We start from the raw sequence: 12,952 nt of genomic DNA, 5'->3' as shown, positions 1-12,952 counted from the left end.
TGTGTGGGTGCGTGCGTGCCTTTTTTGTGTATGTGTGTGTGTGTGTGTGTGTGTGTCGGTCTGCTCGACCTGCTGGGTGTTACATAAGTCACGCTGAGGGCCAACATGGCCCCAATCTGCCTCTCTGCAGAGAGAGGTGGGGGTGAGAGGGGCAGGCACAGCGGGTTTGGGGGGGGGGGGGGGTGCAGGTACAGAGAGAGATGAGGAGGAGGGGATGGAGGTAGAGAGAGAGATGAGGAGGAGGGGATGGAGGTAGAGAGAGAGATTAGGAGGGGAAGATGGAGGTAGAGAGAGAGATGAGGAGGGGGGGATGGAGGTAGAGAGAGAGATGAGGAGGGGGGGATGGAGGTAGAGAGAGAGATGAGGAGGGGGGATGGAGGTAGAGAGAGAGATGAGGAGGGGGGGTGGAGGTACAGAGAGAGATGAGGAGGGGGGGGGTGGAGGTAGAGAGAGAGATGAGGAGGGGGGATGGAGGTAGAGAGAGGAGTGTAAACGGAGGTTTGGGTGATGAAGAGAAAGAGACACACACCGGCAGGGCATAATTACAAATCCAGGAGAATGCGAGTTGAGAAACCAAACAGAAGAGCGAGCAAAGAAAATGATTGGTGATAATGAGGAAAACACACACACACACACACTGTACTTGCACACACACACACTGTACTTGCACACACACACACACACACACACACACACACACACATACAGAGGCAGCTGCAGGCCTGGCTCTATCACGTCTCTAATCCTCCTCCTCATTGTCAGTCAGATATACTCTGCCTTCCAGGGTTCTCTCTCTCACTTCCCTCTCCCTCTCTCTATTCCCTCCATCCCCATCCTCTCTTCTTCCTCCCTCATCTCTTTCTCCCTCCCTTTCTTTCTTTCTTTCTTTCTTTCTTTCTTTCTTTCTTTCTTTCTTTCTTTCTTTCTTTCTTTCTTTCTTTCTTTCTTTCTTTCTTTCTTTCTTTCTGTCTGTCTGTCTGTCTGTCTGTCTGTCTGTCTGTCTCTTCCGCTCTCCTTTCTCTCCCTCCTCTCTCCCTGCCTTATCCCCTCTATCCCTCTCTCTCTTTGTCTCTCTCTCCCTCTCTCTCTATCCCTCTCTCTATCTCTCTCTCTCTCTCTCCCTCCCTCTATATCCCTCTCTATCTCTCTCTCTCCCTCTCTCTCCCTCTCTCTCTCTCTCCCTCCCCCCTCTCTCTCTCTCTCTCTCTCTCTCTCTATTTCTCCCCCCAAGACTGTGTCCTGCTGTGAGGATCATCTCAGCAGAGCCGGCTGGCTCGCGTGCGTGTGGTAGTTCGTGATTAAACATCAAAGTCCACACATTAAGCATTGTGTGCAGGGGAGAGGGAACAGAATGTGGGGCGCAGCGAGACGGGATTAGTAACAATAGAGAAAAGGAAGCTCTCTTTCTCTCTTTTTCTGTAACGCGGAATGAACGCCCCCCCCTGTCCGACGTGGCGCCTTGCTGTTTCGAGCGGGCTGACCGAGTCAAAGTATGTCGCGCCTGTGCTATACCGCCGCAGGGTGTGTGTGTGTGTGTGTGTGTCTGTGTGTGTGCGCATGTGAGGCTAATGTTCCTCAGATCTCCTTAAAGTCGGTCTTCAGCCGAAAACCCCAGTAGTATATATTTTAATGTATATCTACTGTACAGCACTGCATCTGCAGAGTGAGTAGTGTTACAGTATGTTCCGCTGTGACCAGCTATCACCTGTGCTTTGAGGTGCGGTTTTCGAATCAGTAGGAACGTGCTGTGTCGGCTGTAATGTCAGGTACTCATTTCCAGAGTGGTGAACTGACAACTGGACGGTCGTGCGGTCAAAGTCGATAACGCTGACATCTCCCGCAGAGCGTGCGTCTGTTAACCCTGTTTACACCAACATCACTGAGATCTACACCAACATCACTGAGATCTACACCAACATCACTGAGATCTACACCAACATCACTGAGATCTACACCAACATCACTGAGATCTACACCAACATCACTGAGATCTACACCAACATCACCCTGGTTGCGAGAGAGGTAGTGTAGTCGGGATCGGACCCGCGTCTAGCCTGCATTTAGTCATCATTTACTGGGGTCTGACCTCATCTGACCTCCGGGCTGGTTGGACAGTCAGATCTGCCAGGGGCTCAGTCGACCTATCAGAGCCGAGGAGTCCCCCGGGCCCGCCCCTCCACACTTTTAATTGAATGGAGCTCCTAACGAGGTTATCAACGGGAGGTAGTGTCATGCCTAATCAGAACTCCCATCTCCCAACTGACAGCATCCCCAAGTGTTGCAAACGCACACACACACACACACACACATACACACACGCATGCACACGAATCACAGGTCTATTCAGAGCACACACAGAGAGAGACTCTGCCGTTCCTTCTCCCCTCGCCTGCCTCCCAGGCTGTTATCAGGGTCGTTAAGTCGTCAGTTCTTAATTAACTCAAGCTGAGGTGAGGATGCAACGCCGGAGTGGAACACAAACACAGATATACACACACGCGCACACACAAACACACGCACACACATTTTCACATACAGTACTACCCAGGTCCTATGAAATGCTGCATAGATACTGAAATGATTGATGTATCTCTCTCTCTCTCTCTCTCTCTCTCATTCTCTCTCTCTCTCTTTCTCTGCTCTCTAAACGTAGATTGCAGAGTGAATGCCCAAACTCAACTCAAGGATGTAGGGAATAGAAAGCTAAATATGAGTGGAAAGCTTTATTTTTTATTTTTTTATTTTTTACTCCACTTGTGTTTCCAGCCCCTCCCTCTCTCTATGTCCGCTTCTCCTCTGGTTCTGTCTCTCCGGTTCTTCTCCTCTGGTTCTGTCTCTCCGGTTCTTCTCCTCTGGTTCTGTCTCTCCGGTTCTTCTCCTCTGGTTCTGTCTCTCCGGTTCTTCTCCTCTGGTTCTGTCTCTCTGGTTCTTCTCCTCTGGCTCTGTCTCTCCGGTTCTTCTCCTCTGGTTCTGTCTCTCCGGTTCTTCTCCTCTGGCTCTGTCTCTCCGGCTCCCTCAAAACAGCTCGTTCTCTGGACCTCGATGCGGGCCTGTGTGTTGTTGGTTCAGATTTAGAAACCCTCTCAAACATTTATGGCCCCCGTCTCTCAGGCCCGCGGTACGGCGTGCGTTCTCTCCTCCAGCGGAACCGGGAGGAGGGCGAGGCTGCTGCAGGATGAAGCACGGAGGCTTCAGCAGAGCCGGATCCCTCAATGATTCATGGGCTTTTCTCCTACCGTATCATTAGGCATCAGAAAGAAACACACACACACACAGATGCAATGCAAATGCTTTCTCTCTCCTTCGCTCTCTCTCTTACACACACACACACACACATACACATACAGGAATGGGGACACGCACACACACACACACACACTGTGTTATGGGGAGGGAGAGTGATTACTAATGTTAAAACCCCAAATAAGTCTCTGTTCAGTAAAGTGATGCATTTGACTCCTAACTCTCCCTGTCTCCTCCTAGTCCTCTTGGGACATTGGTAAAACACAAGAAATGAAAGAAAAGAGTTTTATTCCATTGTTGTTGTTTTTTCTCCATTCCCAGTGTGCTTTGCCTGTGGATGCGCCAAGGGATTGAGCATCCTAACGCAAACATCTGTTTCCTGCTTTAGAAAACCCACAGCAAACAAAGACTTCACAGACTGAATATTTAATATGCTGAGCACGCTCTAAATTCTCTCCCCAACTTACCAAAAATGACTTATATTATTCTAATCCTCTGCCTGATAAGAAACCTATTGAGAGAGTGGGGTTATTATCCCCGGTATTACATTCAGTTAGTCTCGGGTTTACCCAGCAAACAGAGGACTGGGAATCCTGGAAAGATGATAAAGTGATTTTACTGTCAAAGATGAAGTCTTTCCAGTTATTGCGTGATCCGAATGATTCTACGGGCAAAGTACAAAATCTATTCGATTCAATTCAAACCTTTATTGAGCCAAGGGAAGCCCGTTGAGGCCAGGGTCTCACTCACAAGGGTGCCATTTGAATAAATATCTCATAAAAAATGGGGGAAAAAGTAAATGTATAGCGTTACTTTCCCCAGCTCATTTTTCCATCAGCTGTATCTCTCTCTATATGTGTTCATCCAGCTCCCCTCCTCCTCTCCATCCCTCCCTCTCTCTTTATCTGCAGTAACATTCCTCTTCCTCCCTCTCTCATCCCTCGCTCATCCTTCTCTTGCTCTTCATCTCTCTATTCCGATAGGGAGGGGATGAGGGGGATCAATGTGGACTAGCAGCTCATCTCATTTTAATTGAGACATCCATGTTAAGATGGACATGAATATTTCAGACTATTAATATGCTCGGGCCAATTTAAATGTTTTAAAAATCTTCACTGTGTAAATTATTGAAATTGCATTCATGGGGAACTGAAGACATCTCATCAAACCTCCTTAGGCTCTGAGTCCTGGAGTGATGGAATTTTAATAATAGAATTCCACTGAAATCCGCCACCGTTTCCCAAGATGCACCACATGCTCTGTCTGTGACCCCAAGACCTGTGATCAGACTATCATTGACCAGAACTATCCAGAATGACAGGGCTCCACTTTAGACCCTAAACCCAATGTGTGTGTGTGCGTGTGTGTGTGTGTGTGTGTGTGTGTGTGTGTGTGTGTGTGTGTGTGATGTACTGTACTGTAGCTTACCTTTGCTAACTCCTGCCCCTGTCCTGTGTTTTTCTACCAATCTGTCCCTGAGGTCCCCTTCAATGACAGACAGGCAGACACAGAAATACAGACCCACCACCCCCCCCCCCCACACACACACACACACACACAGGCACACAAACACTCTGAAAGTGATGAAATAAAACCTCCATCTGATGTTCCACTGAGCTCTGAGACAGCGAACGACTCACTGACTTGTGTGCCGCTAAAGTTGGCGTTTCGAGTGACTGCGCTTGGCAAATTAAAAAAAAAAAAATACAATGCCGGCGGCACGGCAGCTCACGGCGCCGGGGGCGCGGGAACACGGGCGCGCGTGGCGGAGGCTGGCGGCGCCGGCGCGAAGATGGATCTGAAGACAGATTGTTAGTGACATGTTAATTTCTCCGCCGTCACTCAAACCCGAGGCGTCCGCCGTGCGTCCCCTGCGTGGGGAGGGACACCGAGGCCCCAGCCGTCGAGTCCCTCTCTCCTCCCTCTCTCCTCCCTCTCCCCTCTCATCTACGCTCGCAGCCCCCCTCTCTGCGAAGTGGCCCGCCGCGTGATCAAAGCGACGTTTATCTTTAATGCTTCCATTCTATGGCTCTTTTCCCTCATGCGTTTCCAGGGTTCTCTTTGATGCGTTCCTGTCGTCTTGCGCTAAATGGCTGTTCCTCGGAAGTCTCCGGGGCCGATTCTCATCTGAGAGGTCAACGTGGTGTTTAGCAGCTCAAAGCGAGGACTTTGTCACATGTGCGCGTGGACAAGGTGGGGGCTGGAGGTCGCAGAACGCCATTTTGTCTCTTCTACCCCTCCCCCAACTGAGCTCCTATGGCTTTGGTTGAATTTGGTTAAAACAAAACAAAAACTTTCCTCATCCTCTCCTTGGAATATATAACTGATTTTGATATGACAGGATTGGTCAAAGCTGTGCAGAGGAGTGCCTATTCAATCAAATTACAGTGGTTTTAAATTTTAAGTTCAAAGTTCAAAGTTGCCAGGTCTGTCAGTAGCTGTGGATCAGAGCTGGACAGTAGATCGGCAGGCGATTGTACAGAAGACGCTGACTGAACGCGCAGGGTGATGATGGTGTTCACATTGATACTATGTTATTTCTCCCTCGCCTCTCTCTCTGACTATCTCTCTCTTTTGCCTTCTTTCTGTCTCTCTCTTCTTTCTCCATTGCTCTGTCTTTGTCCCTCCTATCTCTCTTTCCCGTTTTATCTCTCTCTTTCTCTCTCTCCCACTCTATCTCTCTTTCTCTCTCTGTCTCACTCTCTCTCTCTCTTTCTGTCTCTCTCTCTGTCTTTCTCTCCCACTCTATCTCTCTGTCTCTCTCGGGGCGGCTGTGGCTCAGGAGGTAGAGCGGGTCGTCCGATCGTAGGTCGGTGGTTCAAATCCCAGCTTCTCCTGTCCACATGTCAAAGTGTCCTCAGGCAAAGACACCGAACCCCGAATTGCTCCCAATGAGCAGACTAGCACCTTGCATGGCAGCTGCTGCCATAGGTGTGTGAATGTGTGTATGGATGAGTGAATGAGAGGCCATTGTAAAGCGCTTTGGATGAAAGCGCTATACTGTAAGTGCAGTCCATTTACCTTTTTACTCTCTCTCTCTCTCCCTCCCTCTCCCACTCTCTCTCTCTCCCACTCTCTCTCCCTCTCTCTCCCACTCTCTCTCTCTCTCTCTCCTCTCGTGGTCTGAGCCAGGCAGCCTTGGTACTTCGGCTGGGGCTTCAACCTTCCTAGAGGTCAGGCTCTGCTGGACAAGTGGAACCAGGTCCCGGATTCCACGGACATCCTGGTCACACACTGCCCCCCGCTGGGTGAGTTAGGCACTACACCAGCTACTCCGTCAGTCAGTCACTTACGGCACACTCACAATGACACAAGGGCTCTCTCTCTGTCACATGCACACACACGCGCGGGCGCACACCCATACACTCAAAATGAATTTATCAGAATGTATATATGAATTTATCAGACCATTGTATTCGAGTTATTCCATTCACTATCCGTGTGTCCGTATACTTCCGCTCTCACAGGCACATTTTGATCATACACTCACTCAGACACACACACACGCACACACATACATACACACACACGCGCGCATTTTCACACCTCATCTCCCACTGCAGCTGGGATGCTCAGGCGAGTGTGTGTGATTGATTTCTGAGGCTGCGTCTCGCCTCTAAACACGACCAGTTATTTTCACTCCAGCTTAGCCAAGTGTCTCCAGCTCTATCTGTTCATAAGCCACCGGCATATGGAGGAGCTACAGCAGGCTACTAATGCATGAGAGACCAAGAGAGAGGGAAGGAGAGGGGTGGGGGGGGGGGGGGCGAGAGAGTGAGAGAGAGAGAGGGGGGGAGTGGGAGAGAGAGAGAGAGGGGGGGGGAGTGGGAGAGACAGAGAGAGAGAGAGGGGGGGAGTGGGAGAGACAGAGAGAGAGTGGGGGGGGTGGGAGAGAGATAGAGGAGAAAGAGAGAGAGGGGGGCGGGAGATGGGGGAGAGAAATGGGGAGAGAGAAAGAGAAGGGGAGAAGAAGAGAGAAAGAGAGAGTGGGGAGAAGAAGAGAGAAAGAGAGAGAAAGAAACAGGGCGCCATTTGGGGAGAGAGGGACTCAAAGGAGCGTAATGAGACAGAGATGGACTGTCCAGGAGAAAGACAGGAACGCAGCCGAAAGATGGATAGAGGCAAAAACGAATGATGAACGGAGAGCGGAGGGGTGGAGACAAGAGACAGAGGAGAAAGAGCGCGAGTTAGACGGCGGCGACGTTCGTTCGCACTGCGGCAAAAATATATTTTAAAAGCCTGTTGTCTTTTTTTTTACGAGGTGCGATAAAGCACGCCACCGGCGATGGGGGGGGGCGGGGGGGGACACGACGGCCGCCTTTATCTACTGTAGCTCCGAGCAGGAAGTGACACGGTGGGGAGAGGAGCAGGATGTACTGTAGCCTCACCGGCAGCGATTAAGCACGTCGCAGATTACAATACGACGCTCATAACTCCTCGAGCCCGGCGCAAAAAGTCTCAGAGGACTCGTGAAAAATCAGAACGAGGCATTTTTGGAGTTTGAGATGTTTTAGCAGCATTTTTCCATTGATCTTGGTAAAGTACTGTAGAGCATGGGTCTCAAACTCGCGGCCCGCGGGCCATTTGTGGCCCGCCACACCACTCCATCCGGCCCGCGACATGATGTCAGAAATATAATGTAATCCGGCCCGCAAAATACTTTCTTGTAAACGGCGCCGGCAGGCAGGCCTACAATGCGAAATTCAAGTCGCTCAAACGTGGGGCGAAATTCTGTTATTGTGCGCAGCGCGTGAGGTGAACGATGCAGTCACAGGTGCAATCGATCCACAAGCGACTATGAACGGAATGCAGCTCGCCACCGAGGGGCTGTTTTCATGGTTAACTAACGTTAGGAACACAGACAGTTTCGAGAAAGATGGACATTGCAGTATTTTTTGTAGAGTTCAAAGGAAATGCTACCTGCCTGATATGCAAGAACAAAGTGGCCGTTCTGAAGGAATATAATGAGCTATTCATTAGGCTACTAAACATGGAAAGTGTCGGGAGACGAGAGGAAAAAACGAGCCACACAGCTGAGAGGGCTAACGTCTCAGTCTTTCAAGATAAGTGTCTAGCCAGAAATAGAGTAGTAGCCTACACATGTATTCAAGTGTCTGGTAAGAAATGGAAACAAACTTGAACTTTAATAAATGCAAGTAGCTACAGGTCCAGGGCAGGCTTACAGTCGTGATGCATCTTGCAGCTAAAACAGAATAGTAGGTAGTACAAATGTAGGCTATTCAAGATCAAATAAAAGTAAGGAAAAAAGATTTGTAGCACTAAATGTTAAAATATATTAAAATTTATGGAAACCGGTTTGAATTTGTATGATGAAAATGTTAGTTAGGGAATAGTCTTGCAACATTTAGAGACTGAGTTGTGAGTCTAGTTATGGAAATAAAAAATGACATTTTCTGAAATATTGCACTTTCTTATAGTTAGTAGTAGTAGTAGTTGAAGTGGCCCTCCTATGAGTTGACGATACCAGCATTGGCTCCAAGCCAGTTTGAGTTTGAGACCCCTGCTGTAGAGGGTCCGTTGCATAAATTAAAGCACCCCCCCCACCCCACCACACACCAAACACTAAGGTTTAGCCGTAGCCAACGGCGATATGACACGCCCACCATCAGTGACCAGGGATGTTTTGAGATTGAGACGCTTCGCTCTTATCACTGTGACTTGGTGCTTCTATTGACTCAGCTCTCTCCTCCCTTCTGCTGTAGGATCACTAAATCACTCTGCCTCTCCCTCATCCATGACACGCATACTGTGGAGCTCTGCGTGTGTGTGTGTGTGTGTGTGTGTGTGTGTGTAATTTATCTCTGTTCCCTGCTTAACTACAGGACTGGAAAGAGTGTGGCGTCTTCATGCCGGGCTGTTCCGTGCTGCTGTTTTATGATGTTTTACGATGTACTGTACCTGATCTGCAGTGTGCGTATGCAGATTGAGGGGCCCATACAAAGTGGGTGGTGTCTGATGTGTGTGCGTATGTGTGTGCGTGCATGTGTGCATGTGTGTGTAGGATTCCTAGACTGGGTTCCCAAGAAGATGCAGCGTGTTGGCTGTATGGAGCTGCTCAACACTGTCCAGAGGAGAGTCCAGCCCAAACTGCACGTGTTTGGACATATTCATGAAGGTACACACACACACACACACACACACACACACACACACACACACTCACACTTACACACACTCACACACTCTCTCTCTATCTCTCACACACACACTCTCTCTCTCTCTCTCACACACACACACACTCACATACTCTCTCTCTCTCTCACACACACACACACACACACAGGTACCTGCAGCCCCATCATTGCTCTGCAGCGTTTCTTCCAGGCCGGGGAGGCTGAGCTGAGAGGCCGTCTCCCCAGGCCGAGAGCTGCTTTTTCAGGGTTAGCAGGTCACCCGGGGCCCCTGGAGCCCTGTCAGAAGAGGACCAGATTAGTAACTAGATCAGATTCACACAGGGACTGCCAGGCTGGATTTAACCCTACAGATGAATCTGAGCGCTATCATGGAAATAGACTCAGAGGAAAAGAGTCAGAGAAGTTCTGAACCGTTCCTTCCGTGATCCTACAGAGTTTGAACAGGATATTTAATAAAACATACTGTACATTGCGCTTGGACAGAATACTTAATATCTGAGAATACGCACAGGTAGTTCGGGCAGAGCCGCCATCTTGGTCATAGCTGTCGCCTCTCCTCCCACAGGCTACGGTATGATGACTGACGGCACCACCACCTTCATCAACGCCTCCGCCTGCACCGTCAACTTCCAGCCCATGAACCCGCCCATCGTCTTCGACCTGCCCAATCCCAGGACCACATGACATGAGAAGACCCGCCCCCAGACCCCCCCTCCTCCTCCTCCTCCTCCGCCGCTCTCCAATCGGGAGGCCGGCGGACGGAGGGGTAGATGAGGTGGCCGGTGGCGGGCGGCGGCGGATCCCTGCGCTCTACATACTCCAGGGTGCCACGGACGCCAATCCCTTGTGCGTGTGTGTGTGTGTGTGCGTGTGGTGCGCGTGGCACGACTGGTGCATGCCCGAGCGAGGAGTGTGTCGTAGAGGGATGGGCGCCGTCCCCTTGGCGTCTCTGTCCATTTTTCTTGTGTGCGCCACCGTTCCTTTATTTCAACAGTGGACCAGTCCAGTCCAGACCAGACCAGTCCAGACCAGTCCAGTCCAGTCCAGACCAGTCCAGTCCAGACCAGTCCAGACCAGACCAGTCCAGTCCAGTCCAGTCCAGTCCAGTCCAGTCCAGACCAGACCAGTCCAGACCAGACCAGACCAGTCCAGTCCAGTCCAGACCAGACCAGACCAGACCAGTCCAGACCAGACCAGACCAGTCCAGTCCAGTCGAGACCAGACCAGTCCAGTCCAGACCAGACCAGTCCAGACCAGACCAGTCCAGACAGCGGTGGACACAGAGACAGATGATCTCTGTGCTCTGGGACATAGACGCTCTAGCCGTCTCTGGCGGCTCCTGTGTTGCACTCCTACCGCACTGACAATCTAACCCGGCTCTCCCAGAGAGACCCCCCCCCCACCCCCCCAACCCTCGCAGAGGACAATAAAGCCGTGTGACTCCGTAGTGACCTGCTGGAACTACCACTCAGCGTGAAAAGAGTTTGAACCACCCGTCCAGTGAAAACCCTTAAAAAGGGTCTGTCGTATTTGAACCCCCCCCCTATAGTTCGGACCATCCGGCCGTTGAAAAACTTGTAGGGGGGGGGTCTTTTATTTACGAAGGAACGAGGGACACGCCCCCCAGCGTACCAGCGCCCTACGCGATGGTATCTCAGTGACAGAACACTGACGTTCAACATGTCCTTCTATCCTCCCCTCTTTCCCTGTTCCACCCTTTCCTCTCTCTCTTCATTCTGCCATCCCTCGTTCTCTCCATCACTCGGGCCTAAGGCGCAGTGGTGTGGTGTGTGGAAGCGAGATCAAAGCATGTGTGTGTGTGTGTGTGTACATGTGTGCTTGTGTGTGTGTGTGTGTGTGTGTGTGTGTGTGTGTGTGTGTGTGTGTGTCAAACGTGTTGACACCACTCCCTTGGGCCTCATTAGAACCCTCAGTAAGCCTCTTAACCAGGAGAGGAGAGAGGGAAAGACTGCCTCTTATCTCTCTTCCCCTCTCTCTTTCCTCTCCTCTGCTCTCTCCCTCCATCCCTCCCTCGCTCTGTGAAGCTGAACTCTCGTCCTCTGGCGTTCCATGGTTCACAGGTTTATCCTGAGGTCACGGTCTGGGGTGTCAGCCAGGATGAGTGTTGGACGTGGAGGAATTAGGGCCCCATGGACAGGGTTCTGGAGGGTGCTGGAGGCCCTCTGGGCCCCGAGTGGGAGCAGAGGGGTGATTACCTGCTCTGTGGTACTGTACACCCTCTCCAGCCAGGGAGCCAAGCCGAGCAGGAGCCACACGTCCCGGGGGTGAAAACACGTCCGAGAAGCCTCGATCCATGGCTGATGAGCCCCGATTCCCCCGGTCAAAGTGAATGGCCATTTTGAGAGTTGTTGAACACCGATGTGGTCACGCTATGACATGTTTCAAAATGCACACAGTACAGTCTCCAAGAAGATCTGATGTGTAACACTTTTTTTTTTGCTTCCCTCTGGAATATGTAGAGGGTGGGTCGTATGCCCACCTCAATTGTTCTCTGTAAAGTGCATTGTGTTGCCTCTGGGTATGAAATGCGCTATACAAATAAAGCTTTGATTGATTGATTGACTTGAATAGCCGAAATAAGCGTTTGTCTAAGCAGCCAATCCACACACAGATTAACCTGTATGCCAGTCAGCACAGTCAATCAATGATCGTCTACTCCCCCCCGCTCCCAGATTTGGGCTGCTGGCGTCCTTCAAATTCAAGAAGTGTGTTAACTTCTCAAGGATTTTTGGTGGAAATGGCCTAGTCAATCCCTCCACTTCGCATTAACCTTCTTTACCACCCCTGGGAAGAGATGGATTATGGGAATGAACTTTGACCTATTCGCAGGGTGAAGACGAGAATAAATTGTACTGTATCTTGTTAGGTTAAAATTGTTTGTGTAAAACACCTGTTATTGTAAAAAAAAAAAAAAGAAGAAAAAAAAAGAGTTTTTCTCATGGTTTCCTTACGGTGTTGCCATGCTTTTAAAAGTTGTTGGATATTTGTGTGCATTGCGTAAAAAAAGAGGCAGTGCAGGAGTTGTGGTTTGTGGATTTACGTTTGGTGTGTTTCTCAGTAGTGTAAATGCTTATATTACCTGCGCTCTTCCATACCTTCCCCCAGAAGCATTTATCAACCCTCTCATGTTTTTAAACCGTCGTCGGAGATAAAAGTGCTTTTTTTCTCCCGTCTTTTCAAAGCACTTCTGAACACGATACCGTCCTCAAAGAGAGGTTAACTTAGCAAGTAGCAAACAAGACTACATCCCACTTTGATCTCTCTCCTCTCTGACTTTTCTATTTTAGTGTTCCCTCAGGCCTCAGCTCATCGCCACTCTCACTAGTATTCTGGGTAATGGTACGTCTTCATGTGGTGTACTGGTAATATTGAGGTACTTTCTGTTTCTGTAACAGAATGCATCAAAATGACTAAGGAAAAAGCAACAATTATTAGTAGAGAAATAAATAATGCTTTGCTGATAAGGGTACAGGTGTGTGTGTGTGTACAGTATGTGTATGTGTGCAGGTGTGAGAGAACCTGCATGTGCAAAG

At 49.9% G+C, this 12,952-nt stretch overlaps 1 protein-coding gene across 1 annotated transcript in view; it reads left to right on the top strand.

Annotated features, from left to right (window-relative positions):
- mpped1 (metallophosphoesterase domain containing 1) overlaps positions 1-10,082 on the top strand; it is a gene marked incomplete at its 3' end in the record, with an annotated part of 127,918 nt that extends 117,836 nt beyond the window's left edge. The window contains exons 5-7 of the mRNA XM_084447939.1: positions 6,376-6,491; positions 9,266-9,379; positions 9,964-10,082. Coding sequence (XP_084304065.1) covers positions 6,376-6,491; positions 9,266-9,379; positions 9,964-10,082 — 349 coding nt within the window. The remainder of the gene's footprint in view (positions 1-6,375; positions 6,492-9,265; positions 9,380-9,963) is intronic.
- Positions 10,083-12,952: the final 2,870 nt, after the last annotated feature.

This window comes from Borostomias antarcticus (genome assembly GCF_949987555.1).
Source record: "Borostomias antarcticus genome assembly, chromosome: 13".
NCBI lineage: Eukaryota > Metazoa > Chordata > Actinopteri > Stomiiformes > Stomiidae > Borostomias > Borostomias antarcticus.
This window is presented reverse-complemented; position numbering and strand designations above follow the sequence as displayed.